Here is a 27,196-nt window from a genome sequence, read left to right as displayed (position 1 = left end):
ATATGACCAATTTGGCGTGTGGGTATTCATTTTTTCGGAAATTTTCCGTAGATTCCAAAAATATCCAAGCCAACTGCCCCAGACAATCGTACAAACCAATATCCAGGCATTTAACGCAAGCGGTTTAACATAAAAGCCGGGCGTGTTTTGTACAAAGCGGATAACAAAACCACGAACAGAACAAGGGATGTAGAGTGGATTCCCGACATGACACGCACCGAAATTCGGGCTGGTTGTTGAGCGATAACTATTTACAAATTGAATTTAAAGCGATACTATCCTCTAATTCTCATTCTGGTTCTGTTTCTCCTTCCTTTTAGCTCGTCATACATTAATGCACTTTTAGTAGGCGGTTGGGGAAATAGAAGGCCATTGTGTGCTCACAAACATCCGGATAAAGTAATCCCATGCGCGTAACTTTCAAATTCAATCGCATTGTTAACTAGTGTATGCTGCTTGCAAATTATTAATTAAATGTGTACATTTGCTAGCACCGAATTTGTATACATATATCGTGAATTCCATTTTGAGTTTTAATTAAATTAACTCGAGAGCCCACTATTATTATTAGCGTTATTATTATATAAACCATGTATTATGCAAGACACAAGGTATTTTCTATGATAATTTATCAAAAAACACACTTTTTATTTTTTCCTCCCGCGCTTTGGATTGTGCCTTTTTTTTCAAATGGCTATATCTCCGGAAATAATGGAAATTTTAAAAATCTTATAAGGACTTTTTTTATAGAGAATTTTATTTTATATCAAAAAGGTCTCTTATGATTTTTTCATATTTTTAATATTTACCCCATAAATCGCAATTTTATTATTTATTGCCGCGCTTTGGGTTGTGTAATGATTTTTGTAATGACCATAACTCCGGAACTAATCGACCGATTGATTTGGTTCTTTCATAATTACTCTTTAAATAGTGTCCTCTAGGTCTCTACAAAAAATCACGGCCCATAACCTATTTCTTCACAAAGTTAACAATTATCAGGATCAACTTATAAAATAAAATCGGGGATTTGTAATAAAATCCTACAAAAAAAAATTTAAATCCCTTTTTAGAGTAGCTGGCTTTAACTGAAATCAAAACTTTAAAAGTTCTTACCCGGCCTAAGTTTTAACCTTCACTTAAATTTATCTCTGATACTTTAAGATCTTATACCTTTACTTACATATTATTTTATCTTTCTCAGCGTCATTTTATCTCCCAAGATACTATAGCTATTTTATATTCTCACGGTCTATTATTGATGTTTCCAATTGAACACACTTGCGAATTTCTCCTTCACTTCAATCCATTACCATTTTATTAAACTTATTCCAATAAGAAATCATACGTTATAACTTACAGAAACTGATATAATATTTCAATATTTTTTTTTTATCAACTTCTATTCTTCCTCTTCTTAATTCAACTCGTTAAATTCATATTATATTTATTATTAAATTAATAATTTATAGCCAGAGCTCGAGATTTATTATTACGACTAAATTATTGAAGATACAAAAAAAATACAAGATACCTTTTTTGTAGGAAATTAAATTCTCTACAAAAAAGGTCCTTATAATTTTTTTCATAAATCAATTATTTACGGAGATATGGCCATTGCAAAAAAAAAGCACAACCCAAAGCGCGGCAGCAGATATTTAAAATGCAATTTAAGGGTTAAATATTAAAAATAAAAAAAAAATCACAAGAGACCTTTTTGGTAGGAAATTTTATTTTCTATAAATAATGTCTTCAAATTTTTCTCTATCTCTAACCCTTGACCCGGAAATCAGAAATTACGAGAGTTCAATCACTCCAGCCCCTAAAAGTCAAAAGAAAATTTACGGAATCATTTCCTTTGATTAACGAGCCGGCTTACTTAAAAAAGAAAAGAAAATAAAAATAAATAACCTAGTAACTCGCGGGTAATTACGTAAATTATGAGCGTGGGTAATACCAGTTGACTTTGTATACAAAGTCTTAGGAATGGCTCTTTCCATTTCTCTTTCTCAGCCGGGGGGTTGTTTGACATCGAATTTAAGAGCTTACAGTTTTCACCGAGGGTGAATAAATTTTTTAACCTTATTTACTAGTTTTTTTTAAACCCAATATTTATTTGAATTCGTTGTTTACAGTTTCGTTAAACGCCGGCGAATTCCAGATAGTCCGAGTTACTGAATTTATATAATATTAAAATACCAATCAAGGTTGATTAAATGTTAACAAGACCCAAATTTTATTGCAGATAAATTTATATTTATGTTTTTTTTAAACATCAAAATTTTTTATTTACCTTAAAAATTATTATTAATGAAAAAAATTTAACAGTTTGTTAAATTGCACTGTACTTCCTTAAATATTGAATTTTTTGAAGATATAAGCTCATCCTGATGTTACACTCATTAAGAGCTTTCATTTGAGTACCCACATGCATTTTTTATATATTTTTCATATATATATATATATATATATATATATATATATATATATATATATATATATATATATATATATATATATATATATATATATATAATATATATAAATATATAAAATATATGAAAAATGCATGTGGGTACTCAAATGAAAGGTCTTGATGAGTGTAACATCAGGATGAGCTTATATCTTTGAAAATGTCAATATTTTACAAAATACAAGGTCATTTCTTAATTATGTATCCTGGAGAAAAATTTCTTTTTTCTTAAAAATTTAAATTTAAAGATTAAGCTAGGTTTTATTATTATTATTATTATTATTATTATTATTAAAATAAAAAAAAAGATCAAGGATAGAATTAAAAAAAATAATTAATAATTTAAATTCTATTTATTACGTCCATATCTATATATACAATAATTAAATAATTAATAAATACAATAAGTGACTCGAGCTAAAATTTTACAGTACGGGGTACACAATTTTAATTTTTTTTAATCATGGCAGGAATCGACACAAATTTTTGATTTTTTATTTAAAAAATTTTAAATTATTATTGCTCTCAGTCACCAATTGACTCACTCAATCTAATTCAACATATTTACAATTATTCTTAATATTATTATTATAATTATTGTAAATATTATTATTATTATTATTATTATTAATCATAATTATTATTGAATTATTTACATACGATTAAAATATATTAATCTCAAAGATAAAAAAATGTAAAAAAGAAATCGAGCGTTAATAAAAAATCAGTCTTAAATGCAAGAGATACAAGATTACGTACATTTTATCATCGCATCGTTGTTTTATATTTTTTTTTCTATACATTTTTTCTACTTACTCATTTATTATGTAGTTACTTAGATATTAAACGCGGTTATTTTATTTTTTTTTACTGAAAAAATGAGCGTTGTAAGGTGAATGTCTCCGAATTTTCCAAATTTGATTATCAGTAATTAGAAATCGTAATTAGAATTGTAATTAGGTTCTGATATTTTGTAAGATCCTAGAGGACACTATTTAAATAGTAATTGTGAAAAAACCAAGTCAATTGGTCGATTAGTTCCGGAGTTATAGTCATTTTAAAATTCAGGACACAACCCAAAGCGCGGCAAAAAATAAATAATTAAATTGCGATTTATGGCTTAAATATTGAAGATAAAAAAAATCATAAGAGACCTTTCTTGTAGGAAATGTAATCCTCTACAAAAAAGGTATCCTATAATTTTTCCATATCTCTTACTGTTTGGCCATAATTTGACATTCACCTTAAAAACAAAAAAGTTATCGAAAAATACTATTGCAATCTTTGATAGTAATCATTTCGATATCACGTACAACCGCTGAATAATTGCTATCAGTATTAACTTTATGCTACGTATTGAGCGTGGTGTTACCAATACTGGATATGAAACTCGGGCAAGGATTGTTGTTGTCGAGCCTATCCCCACTCTGGAGCGAAAAGTGACGATATGACATGTATTCCGGAGGATTGGGGGCTAGAGGTTGTTCGCGTTTCATAGCCGCCCTCTGTTTTTTCATTTTCATGTACCCGAGGATCGAGACCAGGACAATGAATACGACAAAGCCCATGCAGCTTCCGACAATCAATCCTAACCTTCTCGTCAAAATGGTGGCTATGCCAGTTCTTTCCGACGGAGTGTCCCCGATAATGGAGTCGGGAGCATCTAGAGTTCGAACTTCCGTGCATCTACTCATCGGTGAGTTAACCATCATCTGAGCTAGGTTAGATCCCGAATTAATCAAGTCATTCGTCGAGTTTTGGTTAGTTCCAAGGTCTTCCGGTAGAGGCGTCATCCAATTTCCGAGTCCAAGAACACAGATCAGGTATTGGGTGCTTGGAAGCAGCTTTGATAGTTGGACAGACCTTGCTTTTGGGTCCAGAAGCTTTCCTCGAATCTGTAAAAATTAATTTAATTTTTTTACCCTACAGGTTATGGGCCCAGTGTCAGGGTCGGAATTTATGGCTAATTTTTTGCAAGGACCTAGAGGACGCTTGTTAAAAAATAATTTTTAAAGAACCAAGTCAATCGTTTGATTATTTTCTGAGTTATAGTCATTTTAAAATTCACTGCACAACCCAAAGCGCGGCAGTAAATAATTAAATTTCAATTTATGGGGTAAATATTGAAAATATGAAAAAGTTATAAGAAACTTTTTTTGTAGAGGATCAAATTTATTACAAGATAAGTTTTATTAACCCAGAAATGGCAACTATTACAGGCTCGTATTGATAAATTTAGTTTAATGACTGATATGGTATTCATAAAAAGTTAATGCGTGATTGTTCTTGGGTAAAAGAGGGAACAAAGAGCGTAAGGCTATTGTTAGAAACTTTAAATACCTCATTGACATTGCCGATAGTGTGATAGGCGACTTGGTACCCGTGTAGGCCGGAGTGATTGCGACTCTGCCAGGAAACTAGGACGGAGAAGGGCTGGATGTCTTGAATAGCGAGCTTGATGACGAGAGGGGACGAACAAAAGGCTCGAGGATCAAGGTCAAGAAATACTAGACCACGAAGCTCTGGTGGTTGGTCGCATCGAAGCGATCCAGGTGATGAATCCATGCTGGGGATACTGCCCAGCTGGTTGTTACCATTCCGGTGATCGATTCCGACCAGTTTCTGGTGGTCTCGGAGCCATTCCCAAAGTTCTTGAGACTCACAGCCACAATGCAATGGATTTTCTGTAACAGATTTCATTACTATTGGAGTTTTTTTTACTATCGCAAATAATCAGAAAAAGTTTGTATGAGTATTGTCACATAAAAGTTACGACACATCGAATATAAAATTGTGAGTTTATATCTATTGGAACCGATAAAATTCGATTTAAGACTTGGATGAATAACTTTTTCCGATCAATACTCGGCTTATATTTTGTTTGATGAACAAATCTGATTGGTGGTCGCCATTTTTATCCTGATTATACTCAAAAAACTTGAATTCACGGGTAAAAATTGCGATTTTAAAAATTACTATAACTTTTTTTCAAACTTTTTTCACCAGAATCTCTGGTTCTAACCTTCAAGATTCTAGAAAAAAAATTACCAAGAGCTATTTGGTCGCTAACCCCCAAAAAAATGGTGTCAAAACCCCAAAAACACGATTTTTTTCATACCTAACAAAGAAAACTTTTTTCCTATGGAAAATTTTTAAAACAAAAAAATTTTTTTGTATTCTAGAGGTAATTTGTCAACTTTTTTTACTCTTAAAATTTTTTTCTATCTATAATATTTTCCGAGTAAAAAATCCCCAAAAATGACCCTCTAACTTTCACTTCAAAATTCCCCCTTAAAATTTTTCTAATTTCTTACCTTCAGCCCTTAGACTTCTAATTTGTGTCTCCAGAGGCCTGAATGCATTGAGCGGAAGATTCTCCAAGTAATTTCTGCTCAAATCTAACAACCTGAGCTTCTTCAACGGCCTGAAAGCTTCACTGGAAATGGCATTGATCCAATTGCCATACAAATGAAGTTCTATCAAATTAACCAAGTTCTTAAAAGTCTCCTTGCCTACTACCCCGATGTGATTGTAAGACAGGTCTAAAACCTGTAGCATTTTCAAGTCCGCGGGGAATTCTTCAAGTTCTTTCAACCGATTCCTGGTTAGATTAAGAATCCTCAAGTACTCCATACCCTGTAGCCGTTCTTTAGGCAGAAGTTCCAAGCTATTGGCGCCCAAATGAAGGGTTAGAAGATTTGGAAGAGGCCGAAAGGCACCTGGTGAAACTCTGATGATGCAATTCTTGTCCAAGAACAGGTGCAACAACGCTGGAAACCCTTCAAAATCCTGACTAGTGACAATCGACAGATTGGTACCAGTGATATGAACCTCTTGCAACTGAGGATAGATTGCATCAGCTGGCATCTCATGGATCCTGATTAACGGATTTCTGGTCAGATTCAGCCACGTCAATCCTGGAAGATTCTGGCCTGACAGCGCTACCGCTGGAACCTGGAGGAACCGATTCTCCGACAGATCAACACGTCTCAGCAAAGGTGAGTTTACAAAAAAATTTGCTGGCAGAGCAGTCAAGTGGTTGTTGCTCAGATCAACAGCCAGGAGCCGGGTCAAGTTGGACATAGCGAATCCAAACAACGACTCAATCTTATTCCCACTGAGATCCAGCTCTCTCAAGTATACAATGCTGGTCAGACTTCCCAAGTCCACCGTGACAATCCAGTTGTTTGCCAACGACAAGATCTCCAAGTTGATCAAGCTCTTGATTGACAAATACGGGACCTCCATGATCCTGTTGTAGTCTATCCTGAGCTCCCTGAGCTGGCCAAATGGTTCGAATATCCCCGTAGGCAAACTCCGTAGAAAATTGTGGTCCAGCTGCAATCTGGTCAAGTTCTGGTTCCACTTGAAGGTAACTTCATCAGCATGAACCAGTGAGATTTTGCTGATCACCAATTCCTGAAGATTCGGCAGTCCCCTGAAGTTCCTTTCGTTCAAGTACGTAAAATTGTTCCCTGAAGCAGTCAAGCTCTTAAGACTTGGAATCTCCAACTGGGACAGCGCTTCAGCAGTCAGAAAATTCTCGTCCAGGTTAAGCTCATTTATCTGATGAAGATCAGCAAAGCTTCCGTTTTCAATCTCGACAATCGAGCAGTTTCTGAGGTTGATAATCCTGATGGGCAGTCCTTGGAGGAACATGGTGGCATGCAGCCTGGTCAGTTGGTTGTTCGCTAGATCCAAGATCCTAAGCTTCTTCAAGGTGGTTAACGCGTAGGGATCTATCGACTTGACCCCGTTGTCCTGTAAGTACAGTTCTTCCAACTCATGGAGCTCAGCGAAGGTCTGGGAAGTGATGCGCTGCAACCGGTTCATGCTAAGCTCAATGAACTTCAAAGCTTGCATGGGCTTGAACGCCGAGTCTTCAATTGAAGCAATCGAGTTGTTGGTCAGGTAGAGTCGCTCTACCAAGAGTAGGTCTCTGAACAGAGCAGCCTGGAGATGAGTTAGTTTGTTGTGGCCCAGCCACATGATCCTCACCGACGCTTGGCCTCTCAAAGAATCATTATGCAGGACTGCAAGTCCGTTGCTGTCCAGCTGGATGGACACCAAGGACCCGGTCTCTGCTCCGGAAGACAGTTGAAACACGTCTCCTAATGATGTCAGCTGGTTCCCTTGAAGGTTGATGTGCTGGAGGGAGTTCAGGGTCTTCAGAGCACCAGGTTCTATCCCAGAAATGGAATTGCTCTGGAGATGCAGCTCCAGGAGTTCATTCAGGGGAGTAAAGACCCCTCTTTTGATCTGGCTGATTCTGTTTTCCTGGAGCCGTAGCTCCCTGAGCTGGCTGACTGGTTCAAACGTTCCAGGCTTCAGGTCAGAGATCCGGTTTCCATCAAGGGAAACTGCTGTCAGATTGCTGCAGAAGCTGAAGAAGTCTGTCGGGATGCTTTCGATGAAGTTGTTGGACAAATGAAGCTGGGAGAGTTGTCCTAGACCAGCCAGGCCCCTAGAATCAACCCTGCGAATGGCGTTCTGCTGGAGGTAGATCACTGCCAGGTTGCTGCTGCCCAGAAAGGAGTCAGCTGGCAGCTCCAAGATGTTGTTCTCTGCTAAATAGAGCTCATGGAGCTCAGCAAGCTTGGAGAAGATCCCACTGATGTAGTGGATGTGGTTGTGGCTGAGTTCTATGTTACGGAGTCTAGGATTTGATTGAAAGCTTCCGGTGTCCAGGAAGACAATCTTATTGTGGCTCAGGTCCAGAGACTCCAAGTCTTTTAGCGAGACAAAGGCATCCTTGTGGACGGTTTCGATGGAGTTGTAGTACAAGGACAGGGTGTGGAGAACTGGAAAGGCGGCGAAGCAATCAGGACCTAGCTCGTCGAAGTTGTTAGAGCTTAGGTCCATTATCAGCAAGCTGTAGAGTCTGGAGTATCCATCGTTAGGCAGCTGGGAAATCTCGTTCCAGGCCAGCCGCAACGACGCCAAGTTCTCCAGACGCCTTAGCGCTGCTATCGGAAAGAGCTTCAGTTTGTTTTCTGATAGGTCCAGGTCGCTCAGGGTGGCTTCTAGACCCGCCAAGCTGTGCTCTGATATCTTGAAGATGGCGTTGCCTTTCAGGGAAAGCTTCAGGAGCTTCAAACCCCAGAAGCAGTAGGAAGGCAGGTCCTGGATCAGGTTGCTTTCAAGATCCAGGGCCATCAATTTGTGGAGTTCTGCTAGAGACTTCTGGGGGACCTGGTCCAGGCGGCTGGACACCAGGGCCAGGGATTCCAAGCTGTCCTTGATGGGCAGAAAAGCTTCTTCTGCTATGTCGTGGACGTATGAGTGGGAGATCTGGAGATGTCGGATCTGCGAACGTGGGAAGGATTTTAGACGCAGCTCCACTATACTCTTGTCCAGCTCGTAGATACTCAGCGATTGGACCACAGTTGGCCCTGAAAGAATCCAGGTTAGCAGGACATCTAGACTTTGAAGATTGATGGGACTTACCTGCATCTAATACAGTCTGCATTGTTTTTCGAAGGGTCTCTTCGTTGGCGCCAGCGCACTCCAGGAAAAGGCCATCCTCGAAGTTGTAGCAAGGACATCCTGGAATCTGCTCGCTTGGAGGACACTCGGCTGTTTGGCAGAGAACTGTTGGGACCAGTGCCAGGAATGTTAGTGTCTTGAGGAAGTTGGAACATATTGATAGTTCAGCCATCATTGAATTTCTGGAAGCATATTAAGGGTGAGTACGATTATTATTATTATTGTGGGGGTGGAAATAAACAGAAATATAATAGCTTGTGAGGTACATTGTTTGGGTTGTACTCCTGTTGTTTGTACGACCTGAGAGTAGATATTGTTATTATATAGTCTGTTTATATATTCAGTGGAACAAATGCGCATACTGACGGCGAATTGAATTCTCGAGAGAAAAGAAAAGGTATTGTGCATGACCGGGATACTTTAGAAACGTTTTTATTGTTTCGAAAATGTCGATTTTGAGAGACAAACGCGGGAATTATAACGAAAATTGGATTTATTGGTAGGAATTGTGGATTTTTTTGGGGATGAAAATTTTTTTTGGGAAGTTTTTTTTGTATAATACTTGGATTGAAGCCTCAGGCTGGTGGAAAAAAAAATTCCGAGGGGTAGCTAGTTGGTATCTCTGAGAAAAATGGCGTTAAAACACCAAAAACGTGGTTTTTTCAATACCTAACAAAGAAAACTTTTTTCCTATGGGAAATTTTTGGAATAAAAAAATTTTTTTGTATTTTAGGGATAATTTGTCAACTTTTTTTACTCTTATAATTTTTACCTATCTCTAATAGTTTCCGGGGAGAAAATTCAGAAAAATTGGAAAAATCCGTAGGAGTAAGTTTTTATGATTTGGCGGTTAAGCGAAAAAATGAACGCGTGGGTGGTGGCTCTAGAGAATTGAGAGACAAGTGAAACTAAGCCCTGGGAATGGGTTTGGTGTCGGAAAATCGAAATTTATCAAACGGATTTACTGGTGAGACATTTTGTGATGCAATGAGAATCTAGATTTTGCATTTGCCGGGAGCGTTTTTCACTATAATGCCTGTCGTAGTTTTATCTAAAGTCACGCTTCAAAGAAATCAATGGAAAAAAATATATATCTTACATATCAGAGAGTTGTCTATTCGACACTTTTATCACATACTTCGCGTCAAGTACTCAATACGAATATAAATATAAATATCGGAATGGAATATATAAAAATAAATAGAGCAACTTTGAGGTAGCTGAATCGAAAGCGAAAAAGACTAACTCACTGAAAAACTTTCAGTATGCTTTTTCAAAATAAAACTTATGATAAAAGGTTAAGTGTCAACACAGACCAATAGAATTTTGAATTTACAACCCTTTGAACACTTTTAACATAAATTTCTTTAGTTATTTTCGAAAAAAGCTCCTTTTTTAACTCTCGAATTTCCCCGATTTCAGAGGTCTGATTTCAAAGCTCCATAGCTTCGAAACTATCAACGCGATATCGCAGGCAATCACCTTACCTTATCGGAAATTTTATGGCCTACAAAAAAGTACTGAGATGTTTTTTCGATATCTCAAGCCGTTTTGCTAGAAATCGATAGCCAAAAATGGGATCCCGAATGACCTTGAAACTTGAGGCCCGATTTTAAGGACCTGTAGCTCGGAAACTATCGGCGCTAGATGTTCGATGTAAGAGGGTTTTTTATAGGGAATTTAAAGGCCTACAAGAGGGTATAGTCACTTTTTTAATACTATGAATAGGGGGCGCAAAAATCAGGTCAAAAGTTTAAACTCAAGTTTTATGCAGAATGTTTTTTTAATAATTACGTTGGTCTTTGTGTTGTGGAATAAAATTCAAAGTTTATAATCCTCCGACCAAGAGCTTTTATTACGTCTACAGCTGAGGGGAGCTTAATGGTCAGTTGTAAAGGCTACTTAGTGAATAATAACGTCAGTAATGATAATGGAAGAAATTTAAACAGAGTGAAAACACTTTAGAATGCAACGCTTTTCGACAGATGAAACCAACTTGACTTAAAATGTGTCCGGTCTGAATAATACACGGTAATCTCGGTACTTAGGATAGGAAAGGGGTAAAGGGAGGTCTAATGTAACGTTTAAATCTGACGAAACATCTAGCGGTTGAATTTGCGGGGTTGTAATTGTCCGAGGCCATTACAACCAAATTGGGCTATTTTGGTTGGATAATCATTGAAAGTCAGATCATTGGAATTAGCATAAATCCTAATGCTTTCCACAAAAATATTTTACAATAGATTAATCTGGGTATTGACCTACTGAATATTTCATATGAATCCGGAATCAGAATGATGAAACCCATTGATCTGCAATGCGTTTCAAATTCAAGTTGTATTTTCATGATAAATCAACTCCTTCCTCATCTTCATTCTCATCTACATCTATATTCCCTTTATATTCTATTCTATTTTATGTATACTATCTTCTTCATCAACGTATATATTTACATACTCTTCTTATATCCATATATATTTCGCCCAAGCAAACTCCACCCACCCACACACACACACACACACACCTACACACACTAAATCTAGTACATTTCGACAAGAACCACAAGTCAAATTAAACTCAGTACAGTAATCAAATATACATCGCTATATAACAGTCAAAGTACACACTAACCACTTGCATATAAAGTCAACGATCCAAACTCACAAATAGTATCTCATAATTGAGAACTTCGCCATATTGTCTGCTACATACTCACTATGTTTAGTTGCTAATCACAGATCATGTGCTTCACTGGTGTGCAATTCAAATAATTACTATCGTCGTGCAAATATATGCACAAATTTTTCATCAAAAGTTTCATTTCCCTTGAGGATCATTTTTCGAATTTTTTTTCTCGATATTGGTTAGAGCTAAGATAAAATTATAAGAGTAAAAAAAGTTGACAAATATCCTCCAGAATGCGAAAAAATTTTTTAAATTAACTAACTTTCCATAGGAAAAAAGTTTTCTTTGTTAGGTATGAAAAAAACCCCGTTTTTAGTCTTTTGGCGCCGTCTACCGTCAAGGTGACGTATAAAATAAATTTGGAAAATTTTTTATTGTCTTTTTGAGACTTGAAGCTTGAGATTAAGACGGAAGAATTTTGAAAAAAAATTTTTTTTCATTATAATAATCAAAGTCAAAAATAAAAATTTCAATTTTTTGGTTTTTACGCCTCGTTAGAATAACAGGCGACATCTGTTTAACACTCAGGATATTTATTTCAGAATTTAAATATACGAAAACTCTAATTATAGCCTGTTTGCAACATAAATTTGTCTAGCTAACATGCAAAAAACGTACGAGAATATTTGAAAGCACGGAAAACATTGGATTATCAAAATTCCAAATAAAATTCGAATTCAGATTCAGATTGAGCGTCAGTATATATTCATATTTCATAAGCCAGTCTATGAATTCGTAAACTGACGAGCGGAATAAATGTTCGACATATAAATTTCATTATCTAGCATGCCAGATGAATATTCCGAGTTTCCTTTTTCCCAGCAATATGTTCACAAATCTTTGTTTGTTTTTTAAAAAACAAAAACTATTTCAATTTTCAATTTACGAAAACAATCCCCGAATATTCTTAAGAGCATAAGGTTTTAATTAACAATATTGTTATCGCGATGTGCTGTGACACCTCCCCCCCCTCCCCCCACCTACTCCAAACCCGAGCAAAAAAATTCTTCTAAATAAATATCTTTCTTTTTTGCTATTAAAAAACACAATCTTCATCTATTCCATTCCATTGTATTTTATCTCTATTTTTCTTGCCTCAATTTAAGTTTTTTTTCTCCTCCTGCTTTTTTTTTTATCATTCTACCACTGTTCCTATTTCAATAGCATTTACATTTTACCGTGTACGTATACGTGATATTCACCATCTCATTTTATTTCCCGGGTTTTCACTGTTGTAGACCCTACTCCTATTTTAACAATACTTCCAGCTTCATATGATTCATATATATATGGATGGTTATATGTAGATAGAGACATATCTAGATGTCCTCGTTCAAATAATCTCTTTATATTTGAACAAGTGGTTCACTTTAATACCTTCACATAGGATTGTCAACCCGATTCATCCCTTGTTTAATTTACGAGTGGTAACTCGAGGTGATCAAAAATTTACTTTTAATTTATAACATTTTCATTGTTAATAAATACATTCATCATTCACTTTTACATTAAATTCATGCAAATAACGAAAATGTCATTTATTACACCACTAATACTCATTCTTCAGGTATTATTTCACCCTCTTACGCGAAAAAAAATTTAACTTTCTCAATTTTTTCCCCAAAAAAACCGTATTTTAATCACTCGAATTTTCACAATTTCGGAGGTTCAATGTCAAACCTCCATAACTCCGTACCTATTGACGCGACACTGCAGACAATAACCTCTCTTCATAGGAAATTTCATTGCCTATCGATAAGTACTGAGATGTTTTTTCGATATCTAATGCCATTTGATCGCAAATCCAAGTCCAAAAATAGACCTCCGAATGACCTTGAAACTTCGGACCCGATTTTGCGGGCCTGTAGCTCGGAAACTATCGGAGCTAGATGTTCGATGTAGAAGGGTTTTTTGTAGGGAATTTAAAGCCCTATAAGAAGGTGTACTCATTTTTTCGACACCGTGAACAGAGGGCGCAAAAATCGACCCGATAGTTGAAAGTCCGATTTTAGTAAAATTGGGTGTTTCAGTTGAGTGCTTTTATTTGGATATTATTCGACAAAAGAGTGGTTTATAAATCGAAATCCTGGACCAAAATCAAAGTGTTAAATATTTATAGAGGGTATTTACATTATTGAGAAGATAGAGCGGATTTTTTAGTAAAAAAAACCCTCTTTTAAATCCGAGGCGAGAAATCTCTAAAGCCAGAAATAAAGATTATATAAGATAAATATAAATTTTATCGATGTTAGTTTTTTTTATTCATTATTCGAGTCTTTGTTTTATAGAAAAAACCTCGGAAGGAAGAAATAGTAATGGTTAAAGAGGGTGGAGAAAGTTAAATTTAAGAACTGAGAGAGGAACGCTCGAGATAGTGATTTTAATCTTGAAAATTAGTCTCCGGAGAAGTTTGATACTGTGAAGCCGGTTGATGATGTAGTGGTAAGTCTTTGGTGATAAGGAAACGTGAGTCTACGACCAAATGAGTAAATTACGTGTTCCATCCAAAGGTTACTATGTGCTTGGAATAATATTTTTACCGTTAAATTTCCGTTTTTCTCCTTTTTTAACAATTAATTGCTTCAGATGGTTCATTTCAGATAGACAACATAATTCATTATTTCTTTTAACCCCTACTTTAATTTAACTTGACTCAACTTGCCCCTTTCAAATTCAAAACCGAAAAAATATATTACAGTAGAATAAATACTAATATAATTTTTCCTGGAACGACCAAAATCGGTCGATAAACTTCCGAGTTACAGCTCTTTGAAAAAGCCATCTCTTGGATGTCCTTCCCGAGGTCGAGGGTTCGAATCCCGGGAAGATTTTTTTTTTTTTGTAAAATATTTTTAAAAGGAAAACCTGTTAAGACGGAAAAAAGGAAAAAAAAAATAAGCGTGTATGACGCTGACAAATCCGATACTGGAGAACAGAAGCGAAATAAACCGGCGTTGTGCTGTGAAAAACAAAAAAATGTAACTACTCAATATCGATTTTATACTTTTACCTACTCGTACAGTCGCATTTTATCGTACTCTCATCACGACATGATGCATATGCTTTGTACCGACGTCAAAGTACAGTTTTCCACCATCCACAATATACTAGAGAGATTTATTCATGCATTAATATGTGTTTTTCCAGGCACTCATATTTTTCTTTGTTCTGAAAAATATATATTTCAAAAAGAAACGTTTAATTAAAAATTCATTGATACGTGTTAAGCACGGCTTATCGTCGTTATTTAATTAGATATTAATTACAACCGTGAAGCGGTATCTTAAATGACAGTCTATATATATATATATATATATATATATATATATATATATATATATATATATATATATATATATATATATATATATATACATACATACATACCATAATTGATAGATATAAATATACAAGGGTATCCGCGGTAATTAATCTTTGTAAGCTAATCTATTGTTTTATCGATAAACTCGTTATTCTATAAAGTATTTTATAGTTTATATCTAATATTAATTAACGACAAATGCATTTAAAGTCACTGTAGAAGACTACCAGGTATTGTACGAGGATGTAATTAATTTTTATCCGCCATTTAAAGTCAATTTTTTAAAAAAAATTTTTTTTCACCCCGGAAAAACTATTCTTCCCCGGAAAATTTTTCTGATTTTCCATCTTAAATCTCACCTCTCACTGTCAGTAGTACAATGATAATTTCTATGAGATCATTTTAGTGATCATCTAGAAGCAAGATGGCATTGAAACCCAAAAAACGTGATTTTTTTCATACCTAACAAAGAAAACTTTTTTCCTATGGAAAATTTTTGAAATAAAAAAATTTTCTCGTATTCCAGGTGCAATTTGTTAACTTTTTTTACTTTTATAATTTTGTCGTATCTTTAATTATTTCCGCGAAAAAAAATCATGAAACAATTAAAGAAAAAAAAAAAAAAAGATTTTGTTCGCATGAAGTGTTACTTTTTTTTACCGCAATAAAAAATCTACAATATGTGACAATCGTGAATTAGTCAGCCGTCAAAATAATGAATCTTCAGAACGTAATAATCGATTATTAACGCGCGAAAAAACACGGTGAATTAAATCACAGGCAACTTGCCATTGATATTTATCAAAAACTAAAAATTTTACAATAAAATTTAAATCATCATCATCATCTGTATTTCTTCAAAGTATAAATTAATTCCATTGTTAAAAAAGTTTCTTGTAACTCATTTTCTCAAGTTTGAACATTTACATACGTTTAATATTTCAGTAAGTATTTTTTTTTTTTTATTTTTATTTTACGAATAAACTTTAAATTCATGAGCCTCTCAAAGGAACCCAATTCTACCGTATTTCCAATATTCTTTCTGATTAAACCCATTTGTTCCGTTCAATAAGATAATAGTAACAGTAAGTCCGTATAGTATATTTTGTATGCAAAACGACTGCTTTAAGATAAACTAGGTCATATTTTGAAAATATACAAGCGACAAGGGAAATCATATTTAAAATCTAAATCCTTTGACCAAACTTCGTTCCAGATGATAAATGAAAACGTAAATAAAAATAAACCAGGTATGCACACCAGGAAAGCAAAATCAAAAAAAAATCTTTTCTTCCATATTAAAATAAGTTCGATTCCCAGGCAATTAAATTTCTGCCGGATCCAGACATTGAACGTTTATTGAATTTGTCTGTAGGTTTTACCCCTTAGCTCAAGGTAAATTGAATCAACGGAGATTTTCTCAATGGGCCGCTCCTTCCTTTAATACCGTCTGCTTCTTTAAAACATTGTTAACTAATTACATTAGGTACCATTGTGTTTTGGTTAATTGTATTCTAGGTTGCTAACTTTTTTTTTTTCTTCCTATTTTACCCGTCAGGAAAACTAATCCAATTGTTTTACGACAATTTCCGTCGGAATTCGATAAATTTTTGATTTTTCTTAAAACTTACGACTTGAATTCTAAAATTCAAAGTATCACCCAGTAAAATAAACTATCCAAACTATTTTAATGCGATTATCTAGTGGGTAATGCTCTTATTATCTGGTTTCATAGCATCCCGCATTAGGTTTTGCTAAATTTAACAAAACTACGTAGCTTTACTCCTGAACCCCAACTCCTATTGACTATCCTAGACACACAAACTATCGATTTTACGCTCTGATAATCTATTATACCAAAATTTATACTAGTACGCAAAGTACCCCCACTTTTCGATATGTTTGCAGCTTTAACATACCTCGAAAAATACAACACACACACACACACACACACACACACACACACACACACACACACACACACACCCATGCACACCCATACACACACCTGCCATTTAAACCGCGGTAATGAAATTGCGCATCGTAGCATCACTCCCAGACTACACCAGGTATAATGATGTCCTCGGGCGTTTTACATTTATCCCACTGTCTATATCATTAAAAGCTGGCTTAATAATAATGACAAAACACACACACACACACACACACGTGTGTATAATTTTATGCAACAGTAAAAAAATTTCACCACTTTTTTTTATCACTCGATAAATTTTTCTGCCAGAAAGTTTTCCAACCAAAAAACAATGGGAAAAAAAGTTAGTACGGTAAAAATGTACATTCGTAAACAAATGGAAATAATGTTAATGGTAATTGCAATATATCCTCGGTTTCGTTGGAAAAAATTCGGAAACTGTGATGTTTTATTATGCCAAGTCACAGATCGTTAGCTTTACAGATCGTTGATATGCGAAATGTTGAAATAAAGTCAAAAAATTTGATAAAATTAAACATTCATTTTAAAAGTAATATAATTGGATAATTGTGAAAGTGCAAACACAAAAATATTGTGATATATAAATTTGGTGATGTATTGACATTGACACGTAACCATTTTTTTTTATCCCAAACCCAGGATGCCTGTTATTTCAGTGGATTAGTTTTGACTGTCAGATTTTTTTTCATCATATGGATTTTGACGGGTAATAGGCTTTTATTGGGTTATTAATAATTTAAATAATAATAATAATAATTAAAAATTGTTAATTAGTGTGGAGTTTCAGAGAAGCATAAATAATAATCGAAGGTGATTAAAATTTATTGGAGTGAATAATTAGTGACGAACATCGATGGTAATTAAACCGAAGATAATCATGTATCAGATGATTTGTTCATATAAATCGACAATATTTGCGTGATATAATACACCCGTATTGGTTAATTTTTTGCCGCTGCTAACCGATCGAGATCAAATGGGAGGGATCGAGTGTTGAACTATCATGATAAACGTTTGTCACCAGCACTTGTGGGTGACAATGAGTGGCAATATCAAAGCGAATTTTATAATCCATCTATCTAACTATCCGTCATTGAGCCTATTCATTCACTATCCGTTTATTCATTTATTGGATCTATTGTTTGGTGAGGGCAATTATTTCAATTAATCTGTCGACTAGACAATTGCTTCAGGCATTTTTTTTTTATTTTCTACGTAAATTATATTTCAGAATACTAAAAAATACCAGAAAATAGAAAAAAAAAACTATTAGTTCAAAATGTTACCGCTAGGTGGCCAAGTGGCGCTGTTCTCTCTCGCTTGTACAAATGAATTTCCAGGGTATATAATAAATAACCCAAATTTGGACTTTGGAAACTAATTAAGAAGCTCTTTGAGTCTCTGAAAAGGGTAAAAAGCGGTTAGTTCCAAAACTCACCGCTAGGTGGCTAAGTGGCGCTGTTTCTTCTCGCTTGCAGAAACATATTTATTTTGTTTTTTTTTAACTCTAGAGTGTTTTTATAAAGTTATGGGTACTTTTTATAAAAAAAATCAACAAATAGAATGAGTAATCAGGTAAATAGCTTTTATCAGTGGATTAACATATAAAACAGAGCAAGCGTTTGACTGTTATAAATAAACATTTAAAAGCAGAATTTGAAATTCACCGATTTTTTATCGTTTACCCCAACCAACACTTGTTCAATGCATTAAATAATAAAATTCACGTAAATATACGTCTGCGTATGGCTCGAATATGGAAATTGGAACATCCGGTAATTGCGACTCACGGGAATAAACAGAGTATTCAATTTTACCGTACACCAATATATTTATGCTTTTATTTTTGTTTAGTATAAAAAAAAAAAAAAAAAAAAAAAAAAAAATTCGATCAAAAGTACGTACAGCTTTTCGTCTATGTCAATTATTTTGTAATTAACAGTTAATTAAACATTGATTTATTTATTATTTAGGTCAAGCGTTTTTCACATTTATTTCCCCGTAAATTTTATTTTTTTGATACAAAAAAATTATAGTCAATTTAAATGATTTAAATTCGTGATTTTCTGCGTGTCTGCGGCTGTGATTCGTTTAAAATTTATTTTTTATCGTTTTTTGTCAGCTCTAGAACCTTAATCCCAAAAATTACGTCCCTACGATCATAAATAAAGGAAATTTACTTCCGCAAGCGAGAGAGAGAAACGCCAATGCGCCGCCTAGTGGTGGCTTTTAGAAGTAAAATTTTTTTTTCACTTTTGAGGAACTTTGGGGTACTGGAAACATTGTTGGGGTAGTAAAATAGATTTTTAATCAACAGAAAATTATTTATACAAAAAAAAAAGTTATAATTATGCCGTAAAATTGAGCAAATCGATAAAATGGCGTCGAGAGTATTGAAAAAATTGAAGGGTGATTAAATAAAAATAAATATTGAATAAAAGTAGATAATAGTGGGTAATGGAGTCATTACACGTAGTCACGAGAACAAGACACGATCGCTATAACACAAAGCGCTATAACGTTACACGAGTGATAACAGACCGTAACATATTGACTTACCCTAGATATGATACAACATAATATAATAACAGCCCACCGATGGCCAACCATATGAATATATATGTGTAATATATATAAATATATATATATATATATATATATATATATATATATATATATATATATATATATATATATATATATAGGTATGTTTACGTGTCGGTATATAGATAGATTAAATATAATACATGATACCAGAGTGGCAAGGTATTAAACCTCCCTCGGAATATCGCCAGTCTGCTATCATTACAACCGAAGGACTTTTAACCTCATTGCAACAAACTTTCAGCATTTGGTGAAAATCGTTTTTTTTTTATTGCTTTTGAAACTGTTATTTTTATGCTTTAAGGTTCAAAATTTGTCGAAACTACTTCAGTTTTGTGTGTAGATTGATAATGTAAAAAAAAATTTTGAAAATGATAAAAAATTTCGGAAAATTATCTCTGCAAGCGAAAACAGCAGCGCCAATGCGACACCTGGCGGTGTTTGGGAGAACTAAATTTTTTTTTTATTTTTTTGAGTAGTAATTGGGATCTTGAGTAATTCTTTGTAGAAAAAGGATAGTGAAATATTATTAAAAGGCTGACAAAGTAAATTGACAAAAGCCGGAAGTGTATGGCCTTTGAAGTAAACTAAGAGGACTTAATTAACAAAACAAAGCAAATAATAACGTTTTAATTCTACTATAGTGCCTTGCGATATACTTTTTGCAAACTTTAGAATTACCTCATCGCACATAGATACACAGACATACAAAAAAAAGTCAGTAATTTTTTTTTCTTTTTTTTTTTTTTTCTATCTCCACTCAACGTTCCGTTATTCTCGATCAAAGGCAAAGCCCTTCCCATTTATTTTTCCTGACTGAGCAATTTCTCGAGATCCCTCTAACAACAGCCCACTGTACTCTCAACTATTGCCATATATACACCACTCATAACTCCTCATTGAGTCATTATTCATTACCGCCATGTGGTTGCCGCTCGATACCTCACAGCTAACAGTATACGCACACTTTTTATATAAACTATTTAATTTTTTACAGTTAATTAATTACTGGATGGTTGACATCAACCAGCCCACATCCTAAGCTTTAATACTTGGCCTTAATTATAATTAACTTGTTTGATTGCACTCGGCTCCCTAACATCAAAGAAAGAGAGTCATTATTTTTAAATTATTATAAATTTCTCAGTTGTAATTAACTACAGTAAATTCGTTATTTTACTGACTCTATAGCGCTTGTTTGGTTTTTGGTGTACCAATTAAGAACCATGATCATGTATTTTGGGTATCTTATCTCATTAAATTCCATTATAAGTCACTTAAATCTAAAATTTTACCACCAAAATTCTATCTTCTAAAATGGCCATTTTTCGGAATTTTTTTTTACAAAAACTATCAAAGATACGACTTAGCCCTAAGAGTAAAAAAAGTTGCCAAATTATCTCTAAAATACGAGAAAATTTTTTTAATTGAAAAATTTTCCATAGGAAAAAAGTTTTCTTTGTTAGGTTATAAAAAAATCCCATTTTTGGGCATTTTACCCCCTCTATCTTTCAGATAAAATATGCGATTTAATTCTCAAATTTTTTTTGGAATTCTGAGACTCCAAGGAAAGAATTCCAGTGGACAAAATAAAAAAAAAATTATTTTCCTATGAAATAATAGGATTTGTGTGGCGTAAGATTGATAAATTCGACTATATCTAGGGTAAATTGTTAAAATTTTGAAAATGTTAATTTAGATATTCAACAAGAGCGTCAAAGAGGCTAAGAAATCGTGAATTCCTATGAAATTGAATGAAATACTCAACACCGATGTATATGCGTGTATTGTTAGGTTTGCGTGAGTAGAATCAATTACACTCCCCGGAATCGGTTTATTATCTCCCTCCTGTGTCTCCTCACCCTCTTGGCTTTATTCGGATTCAGCTGGTGTTTTCGGGAATTTCTTTAGTCGCAACTTTAGGTTTATCGCCCGTGCGAATTCGCGGTGCAGTAACCTCTTGCCTGGATCGAGTTGACGGGAAACAAAATAGAAATAAAGATAATAATAAAAAATAAAGAGACGAGTATACCACTAAGCCGATGGATTCTACACCAGCAAAGAGAAGTGAATAGACCCTCTGAGAGAGCTAACTACATCTCCATCTCAATCTTTCTTCATTTACTGGTACTTCTTCTACGGAACAGTATCCTCATCTTATTCAGAGATATTCATAGAAACCTTTTTCAGGGAACCACCAAAAGTTATTTGTGATGCTTAAAACTCACTCACTCACTCGCTCATAAATGTCAAAAATAAAAGGGAAAAGCCTCCTCTTTATTTATAGTCTACGTTTTTTTAATGTTTTTATTATAGAAAATATAATTTATATACCAGACAGTAAATATCTCCGACGTTTAACTTGAAATTTATTATTTTTTGCTACCCTGGTTTGGTTTCAATTTTAAATTAAAATTTTGGCTTAACGGTTGGAGATACATCAAAAACATAAGATACTTTTTTTGTAGAAGATAAAATTTCCCACAAAAAAGGTTTCATACACTTTTTCCATATCTCCAATATTTAGCCTATAAATCATAATTGAATTATTTTTTTATTACCGCGCTTTGGGTTGTGTAATGATTTTTGTAATGACTATAACTCAGAAACTAATCGACCGATTGAGTTGGTTCTTTCAAAACTTTTTTTAGAAAAGTGTCCTCTATGTCCTTGCAAAAAATGAGCCAAAAATTCCATGGATCAACCCTGGGCTCATAACTTGCTTGTTCAATTAAAAATCGGATATAATTGAAAAGCTCAGTCAGGTCAGACAAAGTTCACCGAGTGATGCGATATATATTCGACAGTATAAGTCTTGTAGTAGATATAGAGTTGAAAGAGCGTAAGTAGAATAAGAAGAAGGAGTAAGAAGGAAGAGAAGAAGGAATGAGCATCTTGGCGTGGATCCAAGGCTACTCCAAGCCAATCGAGTTCCTCCATGACTCCATGAGAGATAGTCTAGCGTAAAACACACGTAACGTTACGTTCAAGTTTGAGTTGAATATATGTCTCTTTTGTCGTGGTCTACTCCTATCCCCTTATCCTTTTCTATACTTGTACTTATATTCTACCCTCTGGTTATTCTTGTCTTTCGTGCTGTATTAAATCCGCAGCAGTTTAAGTTATATTCCGGTGACTATTATTCTTTTTTCTGCCGAAAAATTTTTTCAATAAATTCCGTGTCAACTCGATTCTCAGTTAGATTTATATAGTTTTAGATGCTGACCTACTGTTTGTCTATTGGAGCTGACAATAGATAAGAAATTGCTGATTCAGATCTATTGTGACCGAAAAACATCGGAGATAATTAATAACAAGGAGTTTGATTTTCACGATGATTTTTTGCAAGAACTTAGAAGACACTTTTCTAAAAAAAGTTTTTAAAGAACCAAGTCAATCGGTCGATTAGTTTTCGAGTTATAGTCATTACAAAAATCATTGCACAACCCAAAGCGCGGCAAAAAAATATTCAATTGCGATTTATGGGCTAAATATGGACAATATAAAAAAATGATAAGAAATCTTTTTTATAGAAAATTTAGTCCTCTATCAAAAAGGTCCTTATCAATTTTTCGATATCTCTAATCATTTAGCCAAACTAGCCAAAATTTGAATTTAAAATTCAAATCTAAAATTACAAAAAATTCTAAATAATTTTTCAAAGTTCAAATTACAAATTTTGGGTTAAAATTATTATTTTACAACTGTAAATAATTTATAGAAAAAAAAAAAGCTCCAGTGATCCTTTACAAGCAGTAAAATTATAAAATGAAAAATTCAGTCGTAGAAATAAATTCTTATTATTCTCTGGGAACGAGAATAGGATAGAAACAAAAAATGTGTGACCCAGTGTAGTTGCAGAAGGGGCCGAAAAGTTGATGCAGACGCTTTCCAGCCCCCCTGTCCCCCTCTCTGCTCCCTTCCTGATATCGCACACGCGGTCGTTAATGGAGCCACCACCGAAATTGGTTCCAAGTCATCTCTCTTTCTCTCTTTTCATTCGCCCTTTGCCACTACTTTTTGTACAGTCTTCCGGCGGTCCTTTATACACACAGATACATTTGTGCGTAGATGTAGTACAGTCTAGTCCCGGTTACCGCATCGCTCATGGCAATAAAATGAAAATAAGTACCTCGTGTTCACTCTACCCTCTACCAGCCATACTCAACCTTTTTATTTATGTTTATATATATATATATATATATATATATATATATATATATATATATATATATATATATACCTTTTTTCAGTCTGTTCTCACTCCGACCTATTCCATTCTTTATTACGAGCAGCAACGACGAATAAACCCTTATTTTTTACCGAGTTAACCGTTAACAAGATGGAAGTTGATAATTCGTAGGAGTGGGGGGGGAGGGTGCGCAAATTTATTGGGGTCATTCGATTATCGAGTCATAGACGATTTTTTATTTTATTGCACCGAAATGTGTAATAAAGTCACGATTTATCAGTCTGCTAACTGATTTAGTGAGTTAAAAGATAATTTTCCCGGAAAAAAAATTCTAGAATGTTCCTAGGACTCCTAGAATAATTAAGAAATTGTTTTTTAAGTTAAAGAAAATATTTTGGGGTGAATTGTGGAAAAATTTGATTCAGAAAAATTTGTAGGACTCCTAGAAAGTTTCTAGGAGTCCTAAAATTATTCTTAAGAAGTCTTAGGATATTCTATGACCTTTTCTAACAGTAGAAAGGTGAAAAATATTTTTTTTAAATGCTTAGCTACGAAAAAAATTGATTCTAGGAAGTTTCTAGGAGTCCTAGAATTTTTTTTACGAGTTCCTAACATTTTCTAGGACTTTAGAACGATAATAAGTGCCAAAAAAAATTTTTTTACAAGCTTAAATATAAAAAAATTAGCTCCTAAAATGTCTATAGGAGTCCTAGAATGCTTCCTAGGAGTCCTAGACTATTTTTTAGGAGTTCCTAAAATTTTTTAAGACTTCTGAACGATAATAAATGTCAAAAAAAATTGTTGTTGGACTAAAAAATGAAAAAATTTACTCCTAGAATGTCTATAGGAGTCCTAGAATGTTTCCTAGGGGTTCTAGACTATTTTTTAGGAGCTCCTAAAATTTTCTAAAACTTTAAAGTAACAATAAGTCTTTAAAAAATTAGTGTTAGACTTGAAAATGAAAAAATTGACTCCTAGAAAGTTTATAGGAGTCCTAGACTATTTTTTAGGAGTTCCTAAAATTTTCTAAAATTTTAAAGCGACAATAAGTCTTGAAAAAATGATTATTTGATTTAAAAATGAAAAAATTGACTCCAACAAACTTTCGAAATATTCACCAGGAACTTTAATCGCGATAAATACTAAAATATTACTCATATTCGAGGAAGCTTTTACCATTTTTTATTACCTGGAGTTTTTGAAGAGTTTGAGATTACCGTCAGAAATGAAACACATTTTCAACATTTCGTGATTATCGATCCGCACTACAGATTTTTGAATGACGTCATATATACATATATAGGTTAAATATATGCTCTCGAGTGCAAGCATCCATTTGCTCTACTTTTCTCAATATTTTCCCCGAATATTTAATTTCCTTCCTCCATTCTATCTAAATAAAAATTGTTTTTCCGACCATCCACAATTTTATGTTTATTATTCTCAATTGCTGCATCTATGATTGATAAACAGTTCATATTAACTGCCCAGCGCGCATAAAATACCAAAATATTTATCTAACCTAGTTTTTCCTTCATTTTCCGGTTTTTTATCAATTATCGCCCCCAGGGTAAGTTCATCATAAAACAAAGCTATGTACTGTTATCAGAACTCAATTGCCGACAGTTTGACTACCCACTCGATTTTTTTCCAAAATTTTGGAAATTTTTCCAAAATTTCTGGAATTTTCCAAAAAATACATGTGGGTACTCATTTGATTCGTCTTTTGATCCTCTTTAAGCTCCGCATAATAAAAAATTAAAAAAATTTTTTTTTGAGCAGAAAAATGACCTTTTTTTGGAAACAAAGAAATTTTTTCGTCAAAAAAAATTTTTGAAATATTTGAAATGTTAGTACATTTTAAACGTGACAAAACTTCCTGGAGTATGTAAAATATTTTTCATCGAGGTTTGTTGAAAAATAAAACAAAAATAAAATTCACACTAGCGGCGTTGGATATAAATATTTAAAATATTCACGGTACACCTATATTTTAAATATACATTACTAATAATTTATAATAAAAATAACATGTGAAAAATTTATAAAATTTTTTTTATTGAAATAAAATAAATAATTTATTGCAAGAATGGCTTTTAATTTTTGGCATGTATGGACTCGCCCGAAGCTTGTAATCACGTCAGATAAATATAGGACTCCCTAGAGCTTGTAAATTTCGGGTATTGACCACTGCGATCCAATAAATTCTTCTATTGTATTATAGCGAGAGCTTTTTTTGTGAGAGTGTAATTTATGATATGCTGATTGAATTTAATTTTTATTAAAAAATTTACAAACTTATTTATTTTAACAGGTTATGGGCCTAGATTTGGCCCATGGAATTTTTTGGAAATACCTAGGGGACACTTTTATAAAAAAAATTTTTAAAGAACCAAGTCAATTGGTCAATTAGTTTTGGAGTTATAGTCATTACAAAAATCATTACACAACCCAAAGCGCGGCAATAAAAAATTAAATTGCGATTTATGGGATAAATATCAAAAATATGGAAAAATGATAAGAAACCTTTTTTGTAGGAAATTAAATTTGCTATTAAAAAGGTCTCTTATGATTTTTTATTTTTTCTTACCATTTAGCCGGAATTTAAAATTAAAAATTTTAAATCATTCAAAAGACAAGTTTTTCAATAAATTACCTCCTATTTGAAACTTTTGATTAAATTAATAAACCAGTACTGTATTAATTGCCAAACTAATAAATACACGAGCAATCAATGTATTTTACAGACTGTAGACTCGAGATCATCGACGATGAACTATATTTACCCTAATATACGTCTGATTCTATCAATATACGAGGAATACATCTCGTCTGGGCTAATATCATATCATAGGTGGTTAATATCAGTACAAATAGAAGGGGCAATTATACTCGCCCAAGTTTCCGACAGTTATATTAACTCAATATACCATCGGTTGCGATACTTGATTCAATCACACCTAACTTCTCAATGGATCGTCGGAAAAATTTTTTAAAAAAGAAAAATCAAAGCTTTGAAGTATTTAATAAATAATATATTTATAGAAAAATTGAAAAGCTTGCGAATTAAAAAATCTATAAGTAGGAATTTTTTTTCGAATGATGTGATAACTTAATCCTATTTATAATGAGGTTAATACAGATAGGAGGATGATATTGCCCTGTAAATGATCCTCGGTTTTGTTGGAAGCGCTACAAAGGAAGCGCGATAAAAAAGTAATAATTGAGGAATTAGGTACTAATGGAATCCCGGGGATTCAAATGCACCGATAATTGATTTTAATGCAAATTTAATTGTGCAATTTCATAAGCAATATTCACGGATTATTTTGATAATATGGTGACACGATCATTGATACTTTTTTTTTTTAATTTCCCGGTAGAAAAATTGAAAATTTGAAAAAATTCGGCAAGTTATTATTTTTTTCAAAAATTGAATCTATTATAACTTTTGAACGGCTTGACTGATTTCATCGCGGT

At 33.5% G+C, this 27,196-nt stretch overlaps 1 protein-coding gene and 1 long non-coding RNA gene across 6 annotated transcripts in view; one reads left to right on the top strand and one right to left on the bottom strand.

Annotated features, from left to right (window-relative positions):
• Positions 1-27,196, bottom strand: part of LOC141537361 (uncharacterized) — a 34,364-nt gene that overhangs the window by 3,131 nt on the left and 4,037 nt on the right. For 3 of the 4 annotated variants that reach the window (XM_074258309.1, XM_074258311.1, XM_074258312.1), the window contains exons 3-6: positions 8,921-9,141; positions 5,788-8,865; positions 4,814-5,157; positions 2,812-4,368 (exon numbers count right to left, since the gene is read on the bottom strand). In XM_074258309.1, coding sequence (XP_074114410.1) covers positions 3,823-4,368; positions 4,814-5,157; positions 5,788-8,865; positions 8,921-9,134 — 4,182 coding nt within the window. In that variant the 5' untranslated portion in view covers positions 9,135-9,141 and the 3' untranslated portion in view covers positions 2,812-3,822. Of the gene's footprint in view, positions 1-2,811; positions 4,369-4,813; positions 5,158-5,787; positions 8,866-8,920; positions 9,142-27,196 lie in introns of those variants that run through there. The other variant, XM_074258313.1, reaches the window with a different exon arrangement.
• LOC141537394 (uncharacterized) overlaps positions 8,743-27,196 on the top strand; it is a 38,863-nt gene continuing 20,409 nt past the window's right edge. The window contains exons 1-2 of one of the 2 annotated variants that reach the window (XR_012480915.1): positions 8,743-8,879; positions 8,936-9,158. This is a non-coding gene — a long non-coding RNA (uncharacterized LOC141537394). The remainder of the gene's footprint in view (positions 8,880-8,935; positions 9,159-27,196) is intronic. The other variant, XR_012480914.1, reaches the window with a different exon arrangement.

Source organism: Cotesia typhae, unplaced genomic scaffold, assembly GCF_013202065.1.
Source record: "Cotesia typhae breed Kobodo isofemale line unplaced genomic scaffold, CoteBio_Ctyphae scaffold_91, whole genome shotgun sequence".
Taxonomy (NCBI): Eukaryota; Metazoa; Arthropoda; class Insecta; order Hymenoptera; family Braconidae; genus Cotesia; species Cotesia typhae.
The sequence above is the reverse complement of the archived record's forward strand: the minus strand, read 5'-3'. Positions and strand labels throughout refer to the sequence as shown.